The sequence below is a fragment of the Alligator mississippiensis genome, chromosome 5 (genome assembly GCF_030867095.1).
Source record: "Alligator mississippiensis isolate rAllMis1 chromosome 5, rAllMis1, whole genome shotgun sequence".
Lineage (NCBI taxonomy): Eukaryota > Metazoa > Chordata > Crocodylia > Alligatoridae > Alligator > Alligator mississippiensis.
This window is the reverse complement of record NC_081828.1, coordinates 183113272-183136131: the sequence shown is the minus strand read 5'-3', so window position 1 is coordinate 183136131 and position 22860 is coordinate 183113272. Positions and strand designations below refer to the sequence as shown.

The 22860-nt window shown below is 39.0% G+C and overlaps 1 protein-coding gene across 1 annotated transcript in view; it reads right to left on the bottom strand.

Moving 5' to 3' along the window:
* The window catches only part of MALRD1 (MAM and LDL receptor class A domain containing 1), a 516028-nt gene that overhangs the window by 435439 nt on the left and 57729 nt on the right, over positions 1 to 22860 (bottom strand). The window contains exons 10-13 of the mRNA XM_059729363.1: positions 16058 to 16204; positions 12362 to 12471; positions 6182 to 6355; positions 2569 to 2689 (exon numbers count right to left, since the gene is read on the bottom strand). Coding sequence (XP_059585346.1) covers positions 2569 to 2689; positions 6182 to 6355; positions 12362 to 12471; positions 16058 to 16204 — 552 coding nt within the window. The remainder of the gene's footprint in view (positions 1 to 2568; positions 2690 to 6181; positions 6356 to 12361; positions 12472 to 16057; positions 16205 to 22860) is intronic.

Sequence of the window (22860 nt, the reverse complement as noted above, 5' to 3'; positions counted from 1 at the left end):
ATGCCACACAGCCGCACTCATCTGCACACAGCTTTTGTGTCTGTGCCTTGACTCAGAGCATAATGTTTCTTCTTTATAAGAAAGTTCTTAGGAGTTTGGCGTTTCACCATACAATATAAGCATAAAACAAGGGTCCAGAATAGTCACCTTTATAAGAAATACCTGAAATCTATAAATTTTATTTAAAAAATTAGAAATTTGAGGGGATGCAACTTTATCTTCTTCAGTCTGGGGAAAATTTGTGGCTATATTGGTAAAACTAGTTTTGTCAAGACTACTGGAAGTTCTCCTTTAAGAGCATATTTCTAAAAAGGATGCTGTTGTATGACTGATATGTAAATGGGATTCTTTATTTTAAGGAAATCTTAAAGGAAATATACCCTTTTTCTAATAATTCCTACATGGTTTGGATAGTATGACAGTATAAGTATACAGTATGATATATGAGTGTCACTGGGGAGCAGGGAATAGGGCTGGGGCTGGTTGCAACATGAAGCTACATTTGGATAGCAACATAAATCCAGTGGCAGCTGGTGTGCAAGGCTGTGTTCAGGTGGCAGTTCAGGGAGCTGTCATCAATGGCCATGGCCATTGGGGCCCAAGGACCCCAAATTCTGCATCGGGCCACACCCCAACAGCTTTCAGTACCCCACTAGACTAACGGCCCATAAGCCATGTGTTTATCATCCCTTCTTTAAAGTACACACGGTGTAAATACAAGGAGTTTTGAACATTCATAAAGACATGGTTCAATCGTGATTTGGTGTATGTTGGCGGAGCCGGAAGAATTTAGAAATCCAATCTGTGAAAATACACACTGGGGCCGTGTTCACATGAGCAGAGGTGTGCCTTTGCAGCAGCAGTAATAGTAGATGCACAAATTTGCACCACTACTTTGTGCCCCACTGCATGCCCCTGCCTATGTGCGTTGCAACTGGACACTGTTCCGTTACTCTACGTGCTGCAGGCAGGGTGTTAGCTGGGGCACAGGGTGCTTCAGCAGGGGCTAGCCATCCCCTGAGCTGAGGCACCATGTGCCCTGGCCAACTGGGGAGTGGAACTTGGAGATGGGGGAGCAGCAGCCTAAGGCTGCCTGCTCCCCCATCTCCGTGTGCTGCAGAGCCCCTGCACTGAGACACCCTGTGCCCCATCCAGCCGCTCCCTGCCTGGCTGGACTGCAGTGTGTCTTGAGAGAGAGGATCAGGCAACCTTGGGCTAGCTGCTCCTCTGTCTCCATGTGCCTCAGAGTGGGGGCTCCACTGTGGAGCTTCCATGCTCAGGCATGAGGAAACAGGAGAGCAGCTAGCCCAGGGCTGCCTGCTCCCCTGTCTTGAGGCACCCTGTGCCCCAGCCACCTGGGCAGTGGTTGGCTGAGGCACAAGGTGCCTCAGCACAGGCTCCATAGCATGCAGAGACAGGATAGCAGGCAGCCCTTGGGCTGCCTGCTGCCCCGTCTCTGTGTTTGTCCCAGAGCCCACCACTTTGGAGTGGTTTTCACTGCTTTTTTTTTCCAGGGGTTTATTTTTTCTTTTCTTTTTGCTATCAGGAAATTCTGGTAACAAATTTTGCCACAACACCACAAATTAGCAGTGCTGCGCACTAATTAAGGTGCAACTTGTACAGTTTGTGGTGCTGCAAAGAGGTTTGGAGCACCACAAATGACATGTGCCTACACATCTGGATCCAGCCTGGTAGAACACATGGGGGAGCCTGCCCCTGCCCCCTGGCTCAGTGACTGGTGCCTCCTGGGTTCCCCCATGGTCAATCACCAAGCTGGGGGAGTGCAGGGGAGGAGGGGGTTCCCTCACGCACTCGGTGGCGGTCCCAGAAGTAGACTGGAAGTACTTCCAGTCCACTTTTGAGTCTACCACCGAGCACGTGGGGGCCCCCCCTTCCCCGCACTCCGGTGGGACACTCCATCTTCCCCACTGTCTCAGCATTCACAAGCCGCACCTGGTACCTCGAGATAGGTAAAAAAAATTTAAAGCGGTGTCTATGGCCGATTCACTGATTCTCTGAATCAGCATCAAATCTTCAGGTTCGGATTCAGCTGCATTGAAATCAGGACAGTGATCCGAATCAACGAATTGAATCACACTGCCCCCTGATTTAGGCCGAATCCAAATCCAAATCAAATACAGCCCATTTCACACATCCCTACGGTCTATTAGCTGTCTTATTAAATATCTGTTTATAACCAGGTAACTGAAAGCTAGCTATACGATACATTTTTTTCCACAATCACTGACTTTATCAAGGTTATATGAATTTATGTAAATTATTCTGAAATTCCATATTCTGAAGTGCAGATTTTATTATCCAAGTCATATTATTCTGGAATTGTGTTGTCAATGAAAAGTTAAAATATGTACAATTTAAGCATTTATTTTAGTTAAGAAGCTTAATTTCTTTGTTAAAAGAAACCACAAAATGACAAACATCATAACTAATAATAAACTAAAAATAACTAAAAAAAACCCTAAAAATTACTTTTAGGAAAGCACAACAAAAGAGAATTAGCACCACACTTAGTCCTTCATACCTAATATTTAAAAAAATGCCACTTGCCTTTGCTTCCTTTGATGCTATCTGTAAGTGATTCGTAGGTAACGCCACACTCTGTCGTTAGACTGATGTCATCTATAGCGACCGTGGCATTCTTTGATGGAACTATAGCTTGTAAAATGATCTGTAATGATAAAGAAATTAATCATCTTATTAAAGATGGCATTATAAAAGGAAATATAGTTCTTTTATAATTTACTAGGTCCATATGGGAGGTAAAATACGACCTACAACTATTCTCATTCCAAAGAATACAATTAGCTAACAAAACATATGGTTGATATTTGAACATTAAAACTCAAGTTAGAAATTTACAACTCAACTCTCAAAGTCATAACTACCTTTACAGAAAGTTATGTAACCTAAATAACCTTGTTTCAACCAAAAGTGATAACATTCATCACTACCTGAATGTATAGTCTTCCTGGTGGAACTATCAAGAGTTATATGCCTTTTTAAATGAGCTATTCAGGGTAACCAACTGTGGTGGTTTACAACTCTATTTAATTGAGACATGAATTCATTTATACCATGGGCTGCTGAAGCCAACAAGACATTTCCATATAAGAAATATATACAGTGCAATGTGTATGTGCTGAGATATATTTTTAAGCACATAATGCCCCAAACCCCCTGCCAGCTAGCAAATAGAAAAGCTGTATTTTATAGGTGAAGTCACTGAAGGGCTCTATTGCTTTACTGAAATATAGCCTTCTGATTAAGGTATAGATGTGAAACATGACTTTTTAAAATAATGCAAGGGAATCATTTTTTCTTGACAATAAAAATAATTATGTGGGCATACCACTGAAGCTATACATGCTTGTACAGTTATGCAGCCAGGACTTGCCTTTGGGGCACTTATCAGAGCACCCAGATCACTTCCACACTCTTTGCCTCCTCTAAAATACAGTTAGTTTCCAAGGGCAATCAAGGAAGGAAAATAGTGGCATAGAGATACATTGGATACATAGGACAGATCTGCATCAAGGGAAAGATGGTAAGCAGTTTAGAACTCCATGGTACATGTATATAACCCAAGAAGGCACCACATAAGGGAATATTTTTCATATGGCTAGACATATGGCTGCTTAACACTAGCAGAAGACACAAAGGTCTGATCCTATATCTTATAAAAGGAAAACTGGTAAAAAGATGCCCCGTGTGGGAAAAGTTCCAGCAGTAAAGCAAGCTTCAATATGTGCTTCAAAAGGGAGACTCCTTTGACCCCAGAACTGAGTACCACAGGTTAATCTCAGAGCTCAAAGGGCTGCCAACATGTCCCTTTACTCTGACCTGTGGGAGTAAACCATATGCTCCAGTTTTTAACAAAAAGCTACTATTCCTGTAGAGGAGGGTACTCTGCTCAGCACTCCTTGAGGACTCCTCAGTTTCTGCATAGATTTGGTATTCAACTTTCAGGCAGTAGCAGTGGAGGAACAATATGGGTTTTACCTCAGGATTTGATGGTGTGAGGCAACTTATTAGAGAACTTCTAATGATGACATTGATCCCAGACATACACGTGTAAAAGTAAAGTTACCTTCTGTAGCTGATCATTTGTTTGTCATAGGACATGTCTACACATGACACTATGGTGCCCTAGCGATGCACTATGATGACATAGCATTTGCAGGTGTCTATACGTGACCAGAAGTTACCATAGCGGCGCGTTGTGCTGGTATGACAAAGCAGCTTCTAAAAATAACCATGCACTGCGTGTATGGCACACAACACAGTAACCAAACTGCCATAGGACAAGGTGTAGATGTGCTCATAATGCATGATTTTTGGTGCTACAGTATACTCTTTGTATTGGGCATGGCATTTCAGGAAGAGTTGGTTGCTGTAGGTCAATGGAGTGGGTGAATCAAGACATTTAGGGATATCAACTATAAATGAATTAGGTCAGGTATGCATATGGGCTACCTATAGTTCCGTTCCATGATTTATTTTGATTTGAACAAAATATTTAATTTATCAGTTTCAACTAAATTTAGAAACAGAACTTGTCCCCTAGAGTTTCTGTTTGAAACAATTACTACCTTTTCCAAAGGCTAACTACAGGAAATTATGCCTAGTATTTTAGCAATAGCTTTCTAGGTAGTATAGAGCCAGAACAATACCCAGAAATGTTGAGGCAATTAATTTTTATATAACTAAGTAAGGAAAATTACTTAAACAGTGCAGAAATGTGTAATGTATCATTGCTAATTTGAAAATGTTTAATGCCATCGCTTCTGTTCTTATGCTGTTGATTGACTAAAAAGCATATCTTGTACCACTAATGCGGTTTCAAAAGCATCCATCACAACAGAATTTGGTTTCATTATATTCCTCAACTCTGCTAGAATGGTAAGAGTTTTCCTCACACATCCCCTGAAAAGAATACTATGCAGGAAACATAAAATATGATCAATATTAGAGTTCCTCGTACTGGATTATATGTACTCTATATGGCTATAACTAACTTGCGGAGTCAATATTGAGGCTGAAGGTGAGCACGGGTGGAACATTAATATTGTATTATCCTAGTGGTCTAGCACTAGTTACTTCTAAGAAGAACAGAAAACACCTGGTAAACCGGTTCTCAAACTATATTTTGTGGGTACAGGTGTCCATTTCTTAATTCCACAGTGCTGATTTCTCCTTTTCCCCCCAACTGCTAAATAAGATCAGAACAAAGCTAAATATGCAAACATTTTCCTAACAGAGGTCTTCCAAGGTATGTTTACAAAGCACCTGCAGTAGATGTACAGGTACTCAAGCTAGTATTAAATAAGCTAGTTCAGGTACTGGGTGTGTTAGAATAGTGCCCAAGCCACTGTAATTTAACCTTAAATTAGTCCATACCTTGTGTACCACTGCTATGACTATAGTGTACCCTGTGCCCAAACCGAACACTCAGGTCTGACTACGCACAAATACTGAAGTATCCATAGAGATATTATGCAACTATAATTGAGGTGAGAAATTGCTGAGGCAGCCACGAAGTGGCTGAAAGCTGCTCTGCCACTGACTAAATGCAATATCCCTGTGCTGATGTCTTTACAAAAAAGTTTCAGACCCCCTGCTATGATCTACAATTAGACAACTTTGATTATGAAGGTAACATGCAAAATGTAAAGATAAAAAAAGAGGTAAATGCGTTTATTTAATGCTTTTACATCTGAGTGAACTATCTAGCAGTGAAATTCTAAATTTAGTTCAATGATGTTATGGGATAATGTGAAAGTTATAAACTGAGCCCTGTGGTTGATTAATTATGCCTGTGATCAGGGCTGTGATTGTTACAGAATGAATAGTCTAAGGGTCTACACTCACATTCCGTCTAGCCAACAACATCAGTCCCTCATTTTTAGTATAACACATCCTTAGTGCATATTTTTTAATATACTGAACATCTGCTACTTGCTTCTCATTATAAATATGTGCTTCTAATGCTTGGGCTACTGAAACACTGGCTTAGTTCCTTAGTAACCACTTCTACTGAAAAAGCTGAATGGAATTCTAATGCTGGTACCTTTCTTAAATTTTTAATCATGAAAATGCCTTAATTATAAAAACAAATTAAAGTATTTGTACACAAAATAAAGATAATTTCTGATTCAGTTACCTGGAAAGGAGTTGGCATTTCTTCAGATGTGCTTCCTATAAGAATAGTTGCCTTTGTCCATTGCATCGTGGACAGTCCTGATATCACACTTAGGTTTTGAATCTCCACATCAAGAACAGTTCTCTTGAAGACAGAGAGCTGGGAATCCTGAGACAACTGATACCAAAATCTTATCTGTTGAAATATATGTTTATGAAACATAGTGACCAATTTGGGAAGCTACAGTAATTTTGATATAGACCTCTTTCATTTCAATATAAAATAGCTTTACATGCAGCACAGCATTCTGCGATGTCCATGCCCACCAGTCTAAATAGAACAGGTATAAGTGACCCAATATGTAGGAGCCCCAAAGAGAGTAATATATCAAACAACACTTGTGCCACTATAAATACACAACTTCAATTTAAAAAATGTATTTCTATCATGACCTACATCAACCTATTGATATCGGTGCATGACTTCTCTTATCTCCATGAGAGCTCTAACCAAGACTTAAGAACTTCAAATAAATATTATTTTGTTTGAAAATATTGTACTCTGAGCTGCCTTTTTCAGATGACTGTCCTGAGAAAAGGACAGAGATGCTTCTAAGGAGATGAATGGGGTCAGTAAAGTCAAAGTAAAAAGAAATACCATGGCAGATATCAAGTCAGGGTGAAATATGTGAAAAGATGGATTAAGCAAAAATGAAGAAACTCAGAAGTGCATAAAACACAGTAAAATACCACATACATTTCCCATCTCAATTTGATCTTTGCTTTCATGATCAATTAAATCCTTAGGAAAACAGAAAGGTATGGGGTAGATCTTTTAATTTTTTTAATCTAATTATGTTAATTTAAAAATATTCTGGTGGTCTCCTGAAATAAAAGGGAAGAACCAGGGCTTAGGAAGAGATAACACTGGAGTGGAATCATCTGGAATAAGTGGCCTGGAGACTGGAAACAACAGGAAGTCAGAAAATAAAGTCCTGAAAAAAGCTACACAAGGCAGGAATTTTTGAATAAACCTAATTCCACTACGTTTTCTTAAGTAGCACTTAGCAGCAGTAGTAAAAAATATTGACCACCAGACTTGGATAAGAATGCTAATATTTAGGAAATTACATTTTTGTTCCTTTTTCCTCATAGGATTTTCTCATGTCTTTTAGGTAATGAAAGGGCAAAACATTCTAAATGTAGGATCTGCCTTTCCCTGCAAACTTGACACATGATAATCTCTGAATGCAAATGAAGGTATACCCAGCTGGTAATTAGGATTGGCCTTTAAGACATTTGTCTTCTATTTTTTTTACCTGCTGATGTAGCCTCATATTACAAAATGCCAACTATTTCCACATAAATTACAGACATTGAAATGAACAGTGCTAAAGAACTCAACCCTGCTTAGCTACTAAATAGCATTATTGCATCCTTGTGCTAGAGGGTGCTGATGAGCCTGCTAGCAACCTTTTATTTAATACGTATGGAAGAACAAAATACATTCTTCTGAGGAACAAGATCCCCAAAACAATAGAAATAATAGAAACTCATGGTTTTCCCGAGACCAATAAAAAACAGGGAAGTTGGAGCATCATTTTGGTAACAGCTGTGTATGTCAGTAACAGACACAGGACCAGAAAGACAAAAGTGATCTGATAGTGAGATAAAGGGTGAGCAGCATTGGGATAAATTCAAGGAAGGCAGTATCTTCTCAGCACAGTACTCTCTGGAAATGCAGACCTGAAAACTGAGCAAAAAGTTACCTTTTGCTTGTTCCTCCAATGATTCAGGAACAAGAGTTTGTAAATAAACAGAACTGAATAGAAGAAATATCTAGCTCTTGTAATCAATTTCTCTTGATCCCAAAGTCTGGAAAATCCCTAAATACTTCCTAATCATTCAGGCCAAGAGCCAAAAATAAATTCTAAAAGAACTAAATTCTTAAAGCTGCTGATTCTCTTTTCTGCTGAATGTCTGTTATGCAATTGATAGACTGCAATGACACTTGCAAATGTCCTCAAAAAGGGGCTTTGGGATACCTGGTCTTTGTAATCTGACTCATAAATTATCACCAGCCAGTGCTCCTGGGTGGGCACAGTGGGTATCATCTAGCCATGTGGAGGAGGGCAGGGGAGGGAGACAGGGCCCCAGCCCAGCCCCATGGGGAGAAGGTGCATGGCCCAGCCTGAGCAAGAGGGAAGTGGGCATGGCTAAACCCTGTGGAGAGAGGGGGCATGGCTAAGCCCCAACCCAGACCAACAGAGAAGGACTGGGGCATGGCCTGACCTAACCTGCCCTGTAGGGAAGGAAGGGGGCAATAATCTGGCCCCAGTCACAAGTGGGGGATGGTGGAGAGGGTGGCAGAAGGAGGGGACACAGCCCATCTTGGGATTTGGGAATTTGGCAAGGGAGTGTGGGCATATTAATGGCCACAACTCCTCTGCCTCCATATTTTTGACCCATGGGGAGCCCTGTAGGCCAGATGGCTCTGTGCATCACATCTGGCCCACAGGTCAGAGGCTGAGCACTCCTGAACTAGAGTATATGATGGTCAAATAAATCCTAATTCCATAAATGGGAATGGAAATGGAAATGTACTCAGAGTACCCAGAGCCCACAAGGAGACTTTGCATGAGAAATTATCATTTTCCCATATGGGGTAAACCTGTCAATGCTAAATCTAGGTAGAGAGTTGAAAAGTCAGCTTGCAGAATTTTAAAAGCTGATTATGTTTGGACCCAGAGATTAACAACCAGAAAAGCTGTCTTCACATCGATTCACTGCTTTTAGTGCAGTTTCCTAATATTAATCCATAAAATGGCCAAATCCAAAGAAACAGATTTTTGTTTAAAGCCCCCCAAAACGTAAACCCTGGCATTCCCTTAACTTGTCAAAGGGCCAGGTCAAAGGTCACTGGCCAATTCTTTATCAATTTTCAAGATAAGCAGTTTCTTAAATAATGTAAGATTTTGTTCTTGAAAATTGCATGCTTTATCAGCCAATTTCAAAGGTTGTGTATCAAATGTTTGGTATATTATGATTTCTTTGAACAAACAAACTCTGAAGGACACAGAGAACATCAGCTAATACAAAAATGTTCCAAAGAGCTGTTTGAAATGCTACAGTCTTTGAAATGCTACAGTAATGAAACTTGTTACTCAACTTAATCAAATTTTTCAGACACATTATAGTTCTCCTTTTGATTTTAAAGCATGAGGATTTGTTCTCCACCCTCCTCACTAGAAGAGGAATTTGTCTTCTTATTGGATCACGATTGCAACTGCAACTTTGGGAGACCTCCCCATGAGTCATGTATATTTACTGATCCAGGGCAAGAAACCTGTCCTCAAAGTTGCAAAATGACAGAATGCTACCACTTGAACTCAGTGAAGCTGTTGGTTAGCTGGCAGCAACAAAAAGAAGCATATGTTCCTGCTATGTGCCAACCAGCCAGTAATGCAAATTATCCTGGTCTTTCAGCTTCAAACCCACATATTTGTCCAACTCATGAATCTGTAATAATTATATGTCCCTTTATTCTCTCAGGGACACATCCAATAGCGTGCAATATCACACATTCCTACTCACAGTGCCAGTGATACATTAATACAAAAATTCGCATTCCCCTTCCCAAAAATAGCTCACAGTGACAACATGGACTCAAGTGAGATTCTTTTTTTTATGTTTGCTTGGCTTCAATTAGGCAAAGAACACCTTCTCACTCATTTCTGTTGAATTCAGGAAATTCAGGGACATGTAGAAAGTACAAGCAGAAACTAATATGTTAATACAAAAACTTTTTTATTCTTTTCAATTTTAGTTCAAGGGATGCACATATATCTTTACTATAGGCATGTACATATTTCAAATAGCTGTAGGTCCCTCTTATTTGGTCTAACGAGAATGGTTCACAAGTTAGATATTGGATTAATAGTCCTTTAATATTCAGCCTGCTTTATGGGACTATTGGATCAATCTCATCTGATAGCTACTTATCTACTATGAATACAAATCTCACAAAGGAAAATCAAACTGGCTGGGCATTTAATCAAGCTTCTCAAAACTGTTTAAATTTTCATTCACAGTTAACCATTCAACTTTAAGTCCCTACTTTCAATTAAACCATGTCCTAAGCTTGTTAATATGCCATATTCAGAGTTATTAAACTAATAATACAGCAGCTATGGAGACCTCCTAGGAATCCTTCCTGTCACTCACAACATCACTGGAGGAAAGATGCTTCAGAGATGGATTATTTGAAAAATGCCAGAAAATGCCAGATTAAAAGAATCATGATTTGACTTTTTATGCTCAACCTAGAATGGCAATCAGTTTTAAAACTGAATACAGGACAAAGCTGGTATCATTTCTAGAAGTGTCCAGAAAATAGATCTTTCTTCTTGAAAAATCATGTTCTTGAAAAACACCTTGCCCCAAATTCAGATGAAAAGTCAAAAACATGTATTTTGTTCTCAGGAAATGATTTCCAGATTTTTTTATTTCCACCCCTCCCCTCTCACAAGAGAACTGAAACAGACATTTAGGCCTTCAGGGGAAAGATATCAAATTGTCAATAGTCTTACAGTCTTCGGGCTGTGATTACTGGAAAGGCAAAAAGCAGTCTCCTTGCTTTCTCCCTGCTTGACACCTAGAATTGAGTGGAAAGTTGGAAGGCTGACAGTTGGAGAATTCAGTCTCCAGAAAGCCCACCCTGGAGCTGTCAATTTGATATTCCAGATTGGGAAAAAAAAAATATCCAGCAAAAGGGCATTGATTTTAACAGAAAATTCCCAAACTTCTCTACTCTTATTTTCCAAAGAGCAGCAATCCATAGAGAATGTTGAAATATTTCATCTTTATTCTATTTGATGCAAAGCCTTATGGAATAAAGCTATTATTTTGGAACACCTGTAATTTTTATGGGAGGACAGGACAGGAACTATTGTATTCCCTGCATGACACTCTGCCCTATGCATGACTCAGCTTGGTCAAGCTAATATCAAAGGCATATAAAGATAATGATTTTAAGATCTGGTGATGAGCTTCCCCCTATATGAAACCTGAATGAATGTTACTAATTATTGTGCTATACCGTGCAGAATAAATGTAGGAAGAAGGTGCCTGAAGTATGGATGGGGGCACAGAAGTAGTATACTCCAGCTATTCTGCTGCCAACAGCCTCCAGGACATAGGAGTAAGGACCCAGGATTGGAAGGGGCATCACCATGCCTTGCCTTCACAGACACCCATTTATCCAAATCCTAAAAATTGCCAAAATCCTAAAAATTGTCCAGCTCCCCACAGGCATCACAGCTATGAGAACAAGCCAAAACCAAAAAAAACCAAACACAACCTAAAAACCATACCATGTGTCATAAGTACAAAGAGGAGGAGGCAAGAGCACCATGGCTAAGTACAGATAGGCTAAAAGCCTGAGGCTGAATCGATTCAGTCTTTGCAGGTTTGTCTAAGCTGTGTACATTGAACCTATAAGCAAGTGAGCAGACATCCACTTTTGATTCCTGAAATTGCAGCCACATGCCTGCAGTGGCCCAGACCAGAAGCCAAGGGTGCTCGAGCATACCACCCAGCTGGGCTGGAGCAGACAGCTTAGGCCAAGACTAGCCTGCCCACCCTGCAAGGGGGACTTGCCAGGGAGGTGCAAAGCATCCTGGGATGCTGGGAGATTGTGAGTTAACTTGAATCTGGAGAGGATTCACATGCATCATTGACACATGCATCATTCATAGCATCACTGTAACCTAAATCAGCTAAGTCTGATACTCCATCCATCCAGGTTTACCTGCACTGAACTTCTGTTGTGCTACAGAACTGAACTGGTTTCTGATCACTTATACCACTTTATGTGTAATTTCTACCCCTAGCCTACCAGTGCTTGATCACTGTGATAGCAGAGAAGCATTTAGATTAAAATAAAAGGAAAAACAGCCCTAGACTGGGAAGTGGTTTGGGGTACCAGGAAGTAAATCCAGATTTGTCTCTTCTACTCCCATTCTAAGGGCAACTTAGCTGAAACAAAGATTGAAGCACAATGATCACTTCTGTCACTACTGAAATGTAGTCAATTGCTCTGATACAGAAGCTCTAACAGCACTCAGCAACACCGCACAACACATTAGAACAAGAGGTGGTAGATAATATATATAGGTGATTGCAATTAATATCTAACAAGTACCTGACACTGAGCTGGTTCACTAGACAGCCTAGTAAGGACAGGACTCCTGAGGTTGGATATAATTGGTGTTGTATTTGTCAGCAGTGAGCCACCAAAATAAATGAATGATCCTGAAAAATAGAATTACAGAAATATTTAAAACAATCTGACCCCCAATGGTGAACATTTACCTGAGAGGATCAGTCATTCTTTTATAAGGTATATTGACCTCTGTTGGAACAGGCAACCCAGAGAGGCTGTGAAGTCTTCACCCCTGGTAATTATCAAGAGCAGGTTGGATGGATGCTTGGCTGGGTTGGTTTAGCTGGAAATGAACCTGCCTTAAAGAGGGGGCTGGACTAGATGATCTTGTGAGGTCACTTCCAGCCCTACTTTCCTATGATCCCATGACCCCATTAATTTACTTTTAAGAAGTGCCCTGGAGCTAACAGAGGAAGTGTTGAAATAACCTATGTCTGCACCTATATATGTTTGCAAAGACAAAGGAGGAGGATGTTGCACATTATTCTTTCCATATCCAAGACTCCTACATGGAAGGCCCAGAACAAGAGGATGGGAAGCCAGGATGGACAGCAGGAAAAAAAACCCAAAACAAAAAAAACGACAAAACAGCGGCTGCAGTAGAGCTCTGCACTCCAAAAATGATGTGGTTGGTCATATCACCATTAAGCCTTTCCTGCCATAGTGCTAGCAAGCGTTAAAAAAAAAAATCTACCTGCGAGGGAGCAAACATGGTGCCTCTAAAACTTAAATACTGCTTCTGAATAGTCTGTAGCTTTGCTCCAAAGGCATTTGCCTTCCCATATCTGCCCTCCTCCAGTAGAAAAACTTTACATTTCTGTCTTTCAAACAAGTACAATTAGCCCTTCCCCCTACATTCTACTTTATTCCAGTGCCTACAGGTGCCTGAAAAAATGGAAATGTATGAGAAGTTGCACAGAGCACCTGAGAAATTAAAATGTTGTAGACCTCAGCTGGGATCCCTAAAAGACACATTTTAATTGGTTTAAATAGTGTTATAAGTAGTGTTTAGAATCACAATTAAGCTCCTATTAGGTACACTATTCAACTTACCAAATTCTCAGGGAAGCCTAGCAGTTTTTAAGCATGCTAACAATGTTGCAAACCACAGGAGCCAATGAAATAAGCTATAATTTTCTCAGGGGGTCCACAGGCTTGACATTGTTGTCTGTGCTAGTGGGGATGAAAGCTTAATTAAAGATTTAATCTGAACTCTGGCAAACTAACTGCCTTTGGACTTGAGCTGCAGCAGATGTGCTCAAGACAAAGGTAGAGGAGGATAAACATCTTCAAGGGTCCCTAAAGCAGCACATTTTAGCTGCCACCAGTGCTGCTCTCATTGAATATGGAAACATTCTTTATGAAAGTCTATGCAAAGTAAGGGCTCAGTCTCACACACTGATATCATACTGATGGCTTTGCATCTTGAAAATCAGATACTGTGCTGGCTCAGTTATGCACATTAGTGGGGTTTTCCCCTCCCCATGGATGAACAACACAGAGCAGTGGGGTGGATTCAGCCCTAAGTGAATATTTACATATACAGATGGAGTGACCCTGGCTTTCACAGAGCAGTCAGTTGTTTTTCCTACGCAAACAAGGCAGGCTGGATATTCTATAGGTCAGGGAAGCCTCTCTCACCAGAAGGGATGCAACATTTTCACTGTACTTCATAAGATACAGCTTTATAGTTATTTGGTAGCTGAAGCTCCACAGGAGCCCTGTCAGTGTTGATTGTTGAGGATGTTTTATGCAGATCCAGTGTTTCAAACTGTTCTTCTACTGACCCACAGCCTTTCACTGTATGCTGCACTCCTATTATCTCTTATTAGTAGATTCACTGAAATGGGAGACACCCACTGCCCATATAATGTTGGCAGGAGCTGGCATAAACCAAGGGTGAACCCTGCTGAACTGAGGGAATATTAAAAATATCAAAAGATCTCATTCCTGCTCCAGCCCTTTTACACTGCTTATCAGTGACTAAAGTACGGTGCTTATCATAGTGACTAAAGGGGTGTTAAAAGTCTTATCTTGTGTTTGATCAGGGCAAGATCTCCCTGGTATAGGACTGTAATGGCAAAGGTCAACCATAAGGCTGTTTCTCTAGAAACTCTTCATAAACAACTGTGCAGGGGGGAGTTGTCACTGCTAGGGCTGCATTGGGGACAGGACCACTTTATTGCAGAAACAAAAAAACAAAACAAAGAAAAATCAAACAAAACAAAAAGGCCCAAACAAACCAGGCAGCACTTAGCCCATATGGTACTCTGGCAAGGTTGTTGTAACCTGGAAACTAGAATATAGTATAGAGATACTCAAACTAATTTTAAAAGAGCTTCTTCTCAGCAGGCTAAATTAGCCTGCACTGAGTTATATGCTGCCATAGCTGGACTGCTTCAAATACCCAAGTGAACTAGCTCAGGTCCACAGTATAGACATACCCTTAACCAGTCCCCTCAGACCAGCCCCTGGAGGAGCCTAGGATTGGGAGGGTGAAAGAGTTACTTCACACTACCTTAGCATCCTTCTTGAGCTGCAAATTCTGTTTTGTGCCTCTTAATTCTGTGGTTAGAACAGTGTTTGAATACTGAGCAGTAAATAAGACCTAGGGCCAGTCATTATGAATAAGATGACATATTGAATAACTACTTATGAGCGCCATCTAATCCTGTGAATCTAATGAGGCAGGTGGCCTGTGGAAAATAGCATGCATCATCATGTAATTAAAGACTATTATAAGGTATACACAAGAGAACATAATTAAAGGTTCACAGGCCAAATTTAATCCTAGAATTTCTTTTTTTTTTTTACATCGCACCATTAACACCATTTCAAAGTAGATTTTGTGTATGCAGTGTACATATATCTATATCTGTATGTGTATGTAATAATTCCAATGGCTGTAGAAAAAGCTTTCTTCCAAATGGACCTCTGAGCATACCCTGAAGTTAGTCCTGTTTTAAATTAATTTGATCTCCTCAGGAACTGCATAATAAATATCTCTTAATAAAAGTACAACATGAACTTCTAACACTGTAAGGTTATCATATTGGACATTTTCAGTAGCGTACACTATATTGTACTTGCATTTTACTTCTGCAAACATTTATAACATGCACTCCTTGCTAAAATCAACTTTCCCAGTTGAACACACTATACAACAGTAATGAGACCAAGATAGTTACAGGCTCATAAGGAATAGCAGTTCCAGGGATTTGCCCATGCTCTGCCTGTCCCGAGAAAAAGTAATTAATTTGTCTATGCTATATAAACAAGAGAATTGCTTAAATTATTTATTTTGGACTAAATCCTAGCTTCATTGGAAACAATGCCTGAGTAATAACTAAAAGAATGGGCTCTTTTATGAATGTGTGAGACAATGGTGCTTATCGTATACAGAAAAGGAGTTGGCGGTCTCAGTTCACTGGGCAGGAATTCAAAAACTAAAATCAACATTACAGCTAGCATTGATTAGCACTTCTTTGGTTGTTCCAAAGAAAAACTATTGGTTATATAGACATAGAAACAAAATGGCAGTGATTCGTCTGAGGTCCAGTACAGGAATAAACAGGCAAAGTGTTTACATTGGCTTTGTTGTCAGTCTGGCATCCTTCACAAATATTAAGAAGCCACCTTAGGACGAGAAAAAAAAACACAAAAAAATCCTCTCACCATGTTCATCATTAGTTGTATGGTCTCTGTTAGGAAGACTCACATCACTGGAAGTCTGTCCTTTTACTCTGTTCCATTCCATATCCTCTGTGCTTAATGGCTTCCATCCACAGAAATCAGACTCAAAGTCACAAAGTGTATAATTTGCTATTGAGAAAATAAGAAGAATAAGATTATTGAGTAAAAGGTTATAGAATAATTATATGCCAATCTTTTATTCTCTTTAGGTGAAAACCAATTTGCTTACTCTTCAGGTATAAACCTATTCAAAAAGAAACCTAATGGTCTTTTTTCATTGAAATCTAAATCACTTTCCTTGGGGGAAAATAACCAATGGTCTAAAATGTAGAAAGAAGTTAAGCAATCTCTTGCTCTGTCAGATATGCACAGAACTGCAAGATGAGAAGACTATATTAACCAAGTCCTTAACTAAAGATTAAATTAAAAGGCTGTCTGTGTATAGACAATACAATTACAAATGTATACAAATGCTTTTTGGAATTACTTAGGGAAACTTTTTGCAACAAGAGACATTATTAAGAACATCAGATAAAAGTTTTAAAAAAATATGGAGTTACTGAAAGTCATTTGGACTTAGGCTCCTATTTGCTCAGGTTATTTTTGAAAAGGGGACTATTGCTCCTAAATTTTGAGGTGCTGTTGAAAGTTTTACTTGCAATATACTCAGCAATTAAACTCCAATTAAATTTGCTGAATTGCTGTAACCAATATAGGCTGTGTAACAAACAATGCAGTACTTCATCAGTTCTCTGGTACAAGCTGAGGAAAACATTTTCTCTGGAATTATAGCTCAATTAAGTCTTTTCATAGCATAATAAATAATCAAACAAAGACCAACCTGGAAAAGTACTGAATATATTGAAATCCTCAGGGTCACTTATTGCACTTGTGAAAACTACTGTAGGGATTATACATAGTTGTAGCAAAGACTCTTGATGCATTCATTGTATCATGCAAATGTCATTCTGGGCATTACTGTAAATTTTCCAATTTATCGTTATAAAATAGAACATTGCTCTACTCAGACACAAAGACACTAAGATTCCTCCTAGTATACAGACAGAGGCTCTGCCAGCTACTGCTAAGCTTCACATTAAGAAATAAATCACCAAGGTATGTGCAGACATTTGCTGCACCTGATCTACAATCATGTGGCTTTAAACCACGTGATCGTAGATTAGGAGTGGCTTGTGCACATGTTTGCCAATGCTGGGAGCCATGCTGGGAACCTGATCTGGGTATATCAGAGTGGAGAGAGGAGGCAGGACGGATTGGCAGGGAGTAGGTCCGCACTGGGGTTTGGCAGACGCTAGAGACCGATCAGGTTTTGGGGAGTAGGAAAAGTACAGCCCCAGGGCTGGGGTGAGCACCAGGTCTTTCCCAGTCCTGAGTCTGTGTTATGAATGTGTACAAACTTTTGGCATATCAGGATAACCTGCTCCTAATTAGACTGTTCACCATTTTTTGGCCTATTTAACCTCCCTGAACATCTGCACAAACTGCCACTGATTTAACCTTATTTAGATTGATCTAAATGTAACATCTGCATGTACCCCAAGATCAGTCCTATTTAATTGGATCTACAATGTGTATTTTAATGCAATACACTAGTGCCCACATAGGACAGTATCATATATTAGTTAAATGAGATGCTTATAATCTTAAATTTATCTAATTAAAGAATACTTAGGCTTTCAGCAGAATAACTTGTTAATTAAACTTCAGTTCTTAATACATTAAGGTAGAGAGCATATAAATTGCTACACAGCTTAAACTGTCTTGCTGTATGCTAATTTAATACCTAGACCTTTAGGCATCATGCTTATTTAGCAGTCATTTCATGTAGGGAAAATGAAATCAAAGAATGCCCAATTTGATATTCTTACTCAAAGAAATGCCTAATTTCATCTAGCCTCCCCAGACCTTGTCAAAAGGTCTTCTGCATAAACTATAATAATAAAAAAAACACCTCCCCTAACAACTGAAGCTGCAAGAGTATTATTTATATGGTATCAATGGTCTAGATATTTTAGGCATTAGTCACAAGTTTTCTTCAACCTTTTAGGCTGCTCTTTCTGAGAAGGACAATCTTGCCAAAACCTTGTCTCAGTATGTGGGTTGTCTACACTGCTTGGATTTTAAACATAATTATAAATGTCCCTTTTTAAGTAGTACTTAGGAAATCAAGACAGTGTTAATTATGAATAAGTATTTTCCAAAATGGCTGAGAAAGAACCTCATGTGTCATTCCAGATTTCATAGTTTCCATTCTTCTTCAATATGTATTTAAAAGCATAGGGAAGATTAATATGGGGATATTGGACAGAGATGCCCCTTATGTACTAATGACCCTAGATCTCCAGGGGTGGATACAGAGGTGGTGCTGTGGTGCAGCCACACCCCACTTCGGATGTACACCACCTAGGCCGTGAGCTCTCTGAGCTAATTGGTGTGTCAGTGTAGCTCCTTCTTGGAGCTCTACATATCCCATGAGCTCTCTGAACGCATCAGCTGGTCAGAGTCCAGACTTTCTAACTTCAAGAAGTTCTGGAACCCATGAAGCTTATCTACCTTGATTTGAAATCATCCTGGATCTGCTGACTTTTGAAATTAAATTTGTACTCTCTCAGGTTTCTGGGTGCATAACAGAGGATGAGGAGTAGGATTTTCGAGACTAAAAAATCTATTTTAATTTGGTCTGTTGGGTAGGAAAGTGATGACTTAAATTTGTTAGCTTTTGTATCGATGTGCAATTGCAATGTAATCTCACCAGCACTGAAAACCAGAATAAACATTTTTTATAAAGAACCTTTGCTTAGGAACAATGCAAAGCCTCTATACCTGGCTTCTGCTCACTTCTGGTTATCAAGCAAAGAAAAATACTTTGGCCAGTAAAAACTACCCAATGGCAATGGAGCATAGATTATTTATTTTAATTTTATCCTTATGGCCATAATAAGCTCCATATAGAGCTTATACTTCCCTTTTAAAGTTGCCCAACAGTTTTATATGTAAGATTGTTTTAAGTTGGTTACAACTTCTAAAACCTCTAGTAATTCAGGCTCAAATTATCCATGCTAGGAGTACATCTCAGGCTTTTTTTTTTTTTTTTTTTTTTTTTTTTTTTTTTTTTACTGTCAGCTAAACTTAGCTGTTTCAGAAAGCAAGACTAGTCCATATTTTTTAAAAATCCTGAAATTTGGCCTTTTTATCAAGAGCATGCCATAAATTAATTCAAATCCACAGATCTTATGAACAGAAGATCTTTATAATTTTGCAGCCATTTGCAAATTCTCCAAAGCCATTTGTACTGAGATGGTTCCATCTGTGGTAAAAGAATCGACAGCAGAGAAACCTTTACCCTTACTGGCCTATGGAGAGTCAAAAGCAAGGATGCCAAGAATTTTTTTTTTATTAACAATCTGCAAACATTTTTAACGTAATGCAAATGTAACCCTTCTGCCAGGTCCTGGACAGCAACAACAAAGGCCAGGTTCAAATTTAGTGGTTTAGCACCAACTTGCTAAAACCGACTTTAGCCCCCACCCAGAAGCCTGAGAATATACTTGTTCTAAAGCAGTGGTTCTCAACCTTTTTTGGACCAGGACACATTTTTAAACATCAATGGCCAGTCCAGACCCAGTGTCCCTCACTCCTGACTCGATGGTCCTGGCTCCAAGCCCCAGCTCCCCTGTACATGGAGCATAAGGGGCCCCAAACAGATACACAGAAGTTGTTAAGCAGGAATCAGTAGACCTGCAGATATAAAACTGCAGAATGGAGAGGGTAAGGAAAAGAGAGCAGAAGGAGTCTGGGCAGCTGTAGAAACGTAGGAGAGGACAGGCAGTAGGATCAAAAGAGTAGGAATTAGGCTGTGTGCACAAGAAGTCTCTAGACACTAGAATATGCTCCAATCCCAAAATCTGTAGTTATACACAGGAGTCCCGAGTCTCTACATTCCCCTGGTATTAATGAATATTTATGAAAGTCATGGGCAAAATATGTCTTTCATTTCCTTCTACTTTATGTCTTTCAAATATGTCTTTCATTTTCTTCAGACAAAAAATAAGAGCCTTCTGCTGGTACCATTAGCTCAGGTGCCAGAGACTTGTGTTCTAGATATGTAGAAGTCAAAACTTGCTGATGACACCAACTGGCATGTTGATAGTTTCCACAAAATAGAAATGGTGGTTTTTTAGGGTTCAAATTAAGTTTCTACAGTTAAAAAATATAGGAGAACATTACAAATGAAGCATTAATCACTTTGATGTTTGAAAAGTCCTAATTTATATTTGTCTGTGTAGAATTACCATGGACCTTGTGCGAAGGTAAAACTTTAAATTTTGGTACCTTGGGTGGCTCTGTGAGGAGTAGGAGAGGGAGATGAGGAGCAAATATTTGTGCAAGTGCTGCATCAGCAGTGGAATGGGCTACTGCCGCCTAGGCACAAACTCCTGCAACATGGGCTGTGGTGATGGTGCGGTCTCCCTGGTGAATGCCGTTCTGGTACCCCCAATGATTTAACACCTAGGCCAGGTGCCTCAGTTACTGCCCCCAAGCTATACTACTGCCCCTGTGTACATATAGATTATGATACAATCTTTAATTATGTGATCACAAACTCATTTTCTTTCCATCTGTTCCCTAGATGGACAGTGCTCCAGGAAAGACTCTGGTTTGTATACGGAATAATGCTGTTGTTTGTAAGATTCTTGCTTCCCTTTTTGCAGTAACAGAACTAACATGTCATAGCAAAGGATGAGGCACAGGAGAAAATTAATCTCATCTCTGTCACTGCATTCTCACGTGAGGCTAGACAAATCACTTCAATCTAAATTTTCACAGGTGGCCACTAACTCTGGGTGTATAATGTAGGACCTGGATTTACAGAATTCCTTAGTGTTCACAACTGCAACTGAAGTCAATGGGAGCTGTGCTTTAAAGGTATAAAATGATGACCAAAATGGAAAAAAAATGAGGTCATAAATCTAAAATTGGGTATCCAAAATTAGCAGAAACTTTTGGCAGTTTGGCTTTAATCCTTCAATTCCACAGGCTTAATAGCACCACCTAACTTCACACAGGTGATGTGGAGATTTAAAAAATCATGTTTGTGAACTGCACAGATATTAAGAAATCATTAGAGAAATGACCTGAAGGAAATTCATAATTTCATTTACAATGCAGCATTTGGATGGTATACATGAAGTAAGATTTCATTGAATGAGGAAGTGAAACAAGAAATACAGAAAAACTATCCCTTCATTGACTACATCAGAAGTTCTGTGAAAAAATAGTTTGTGATGATATAATTAGAGACCATATCATACTACATATATATAAGGAAACTGAATTTTGGAATGACCTAATCATTGAATGTTTAGTTTTACAACCTTATGAATTTTTAAATTCTGCTATATGATAGCCTCTCATGCAAATGTTTATCCAAAATGCAGGGGCAAAAGTGCTTTTGCAAGGATAATACATTGGTGAAAATAACCCAGGTATATTTTAGGGTAATCTTATTCACTTGCTACAAAAAAGGTCCACTAACTACTCTTTCTACCGAAGTAGAAATGAAGAATATTAGAAAGTTTCTCTGCTTAGAAAAGCCAAGTCTTTCATACCATTGAGTTGTCCATACAAAGAAGCTCTACCCCTCTACTTTGCTAATATAAATGTCTTAAAGCTGATATTCTACTCTCTACATTTGGAATTCAGGAAAAACACTTCTATCCACATAGCTCAGTTAGCTGGTGACCAGTTGCAGTTGACAGCCATCATTTTTGCTAACTAGACCTTACTCTTTGATTTTTACCAAAGCCTAGGACTTCCTCTGATTTTAAATCCATTTGCTGGCAACCATTAGCACTTTCATGTTAATAAATAAATTGTACAATTCTGGATCGGTATTATATTGATAGGGCAAATATGAAAAGATTCAGAACTTCAAATAAACTTCTAAACCTTCCTATATTTCACTGGTCTGGAGCCTGGACTCTAAATCTCACAAATCCATCTATGCCAAATTTTGGAAAGGATATGCATGAATGTACCATGCACATATGTGGAGGGAGAAACAGAGGCAGATAGGAGATCCTAAACCAAGAATTTTAGTAAAAATGCTTCATTCAGCCTTAAACTTCCATCATTTGATTGCAATTAAATAAAAACTAAGACCACTCCTTGTTTTGTTTTGTTTTGTTTTGTTTTACTAACTGTATATAATCCAAGGTCAATTATATTTTTTCATCCTATTTATTTCACTACAACTGCATTTTTAAAGCAAAAATTATATAAATTGGTCAAAAATAGAATCAGAAGAATTATAGCACAACTCTATAGAGCCAAATTTAACAAATTCTTACTATGCATGAAGTATGTTACATAAAAATTGAGTAAAATATTTAGTATCCTGGAAAAACAGATAGGTCCTAAAATATAAATCAAACATAATCACTGAGTTACCATTTTGGCTTTAATTTTGAAAGATTTGGATGTGCTTGTCAACATTTAATCAGGTTTGAAGAAAACTACTGTACTTAAATTGATTCCTAAAACCAAGTGATTCAGCCTCTTGGTATATTTTTCATTGCCAGAACCTTAATAAACTAAGAAGTTCTTTCCGCCCATCAAACCAGCACATAGTGATCACTATAAACATAATTTTTTAATATTTTTTTCCTTGAGCTTTCAAGTGATTACAGGGAATGCTTTACTATCTAAAATCCCAGAACACATGACATAACACAAACTATACCTGCAATATGAATCTTCAGAAG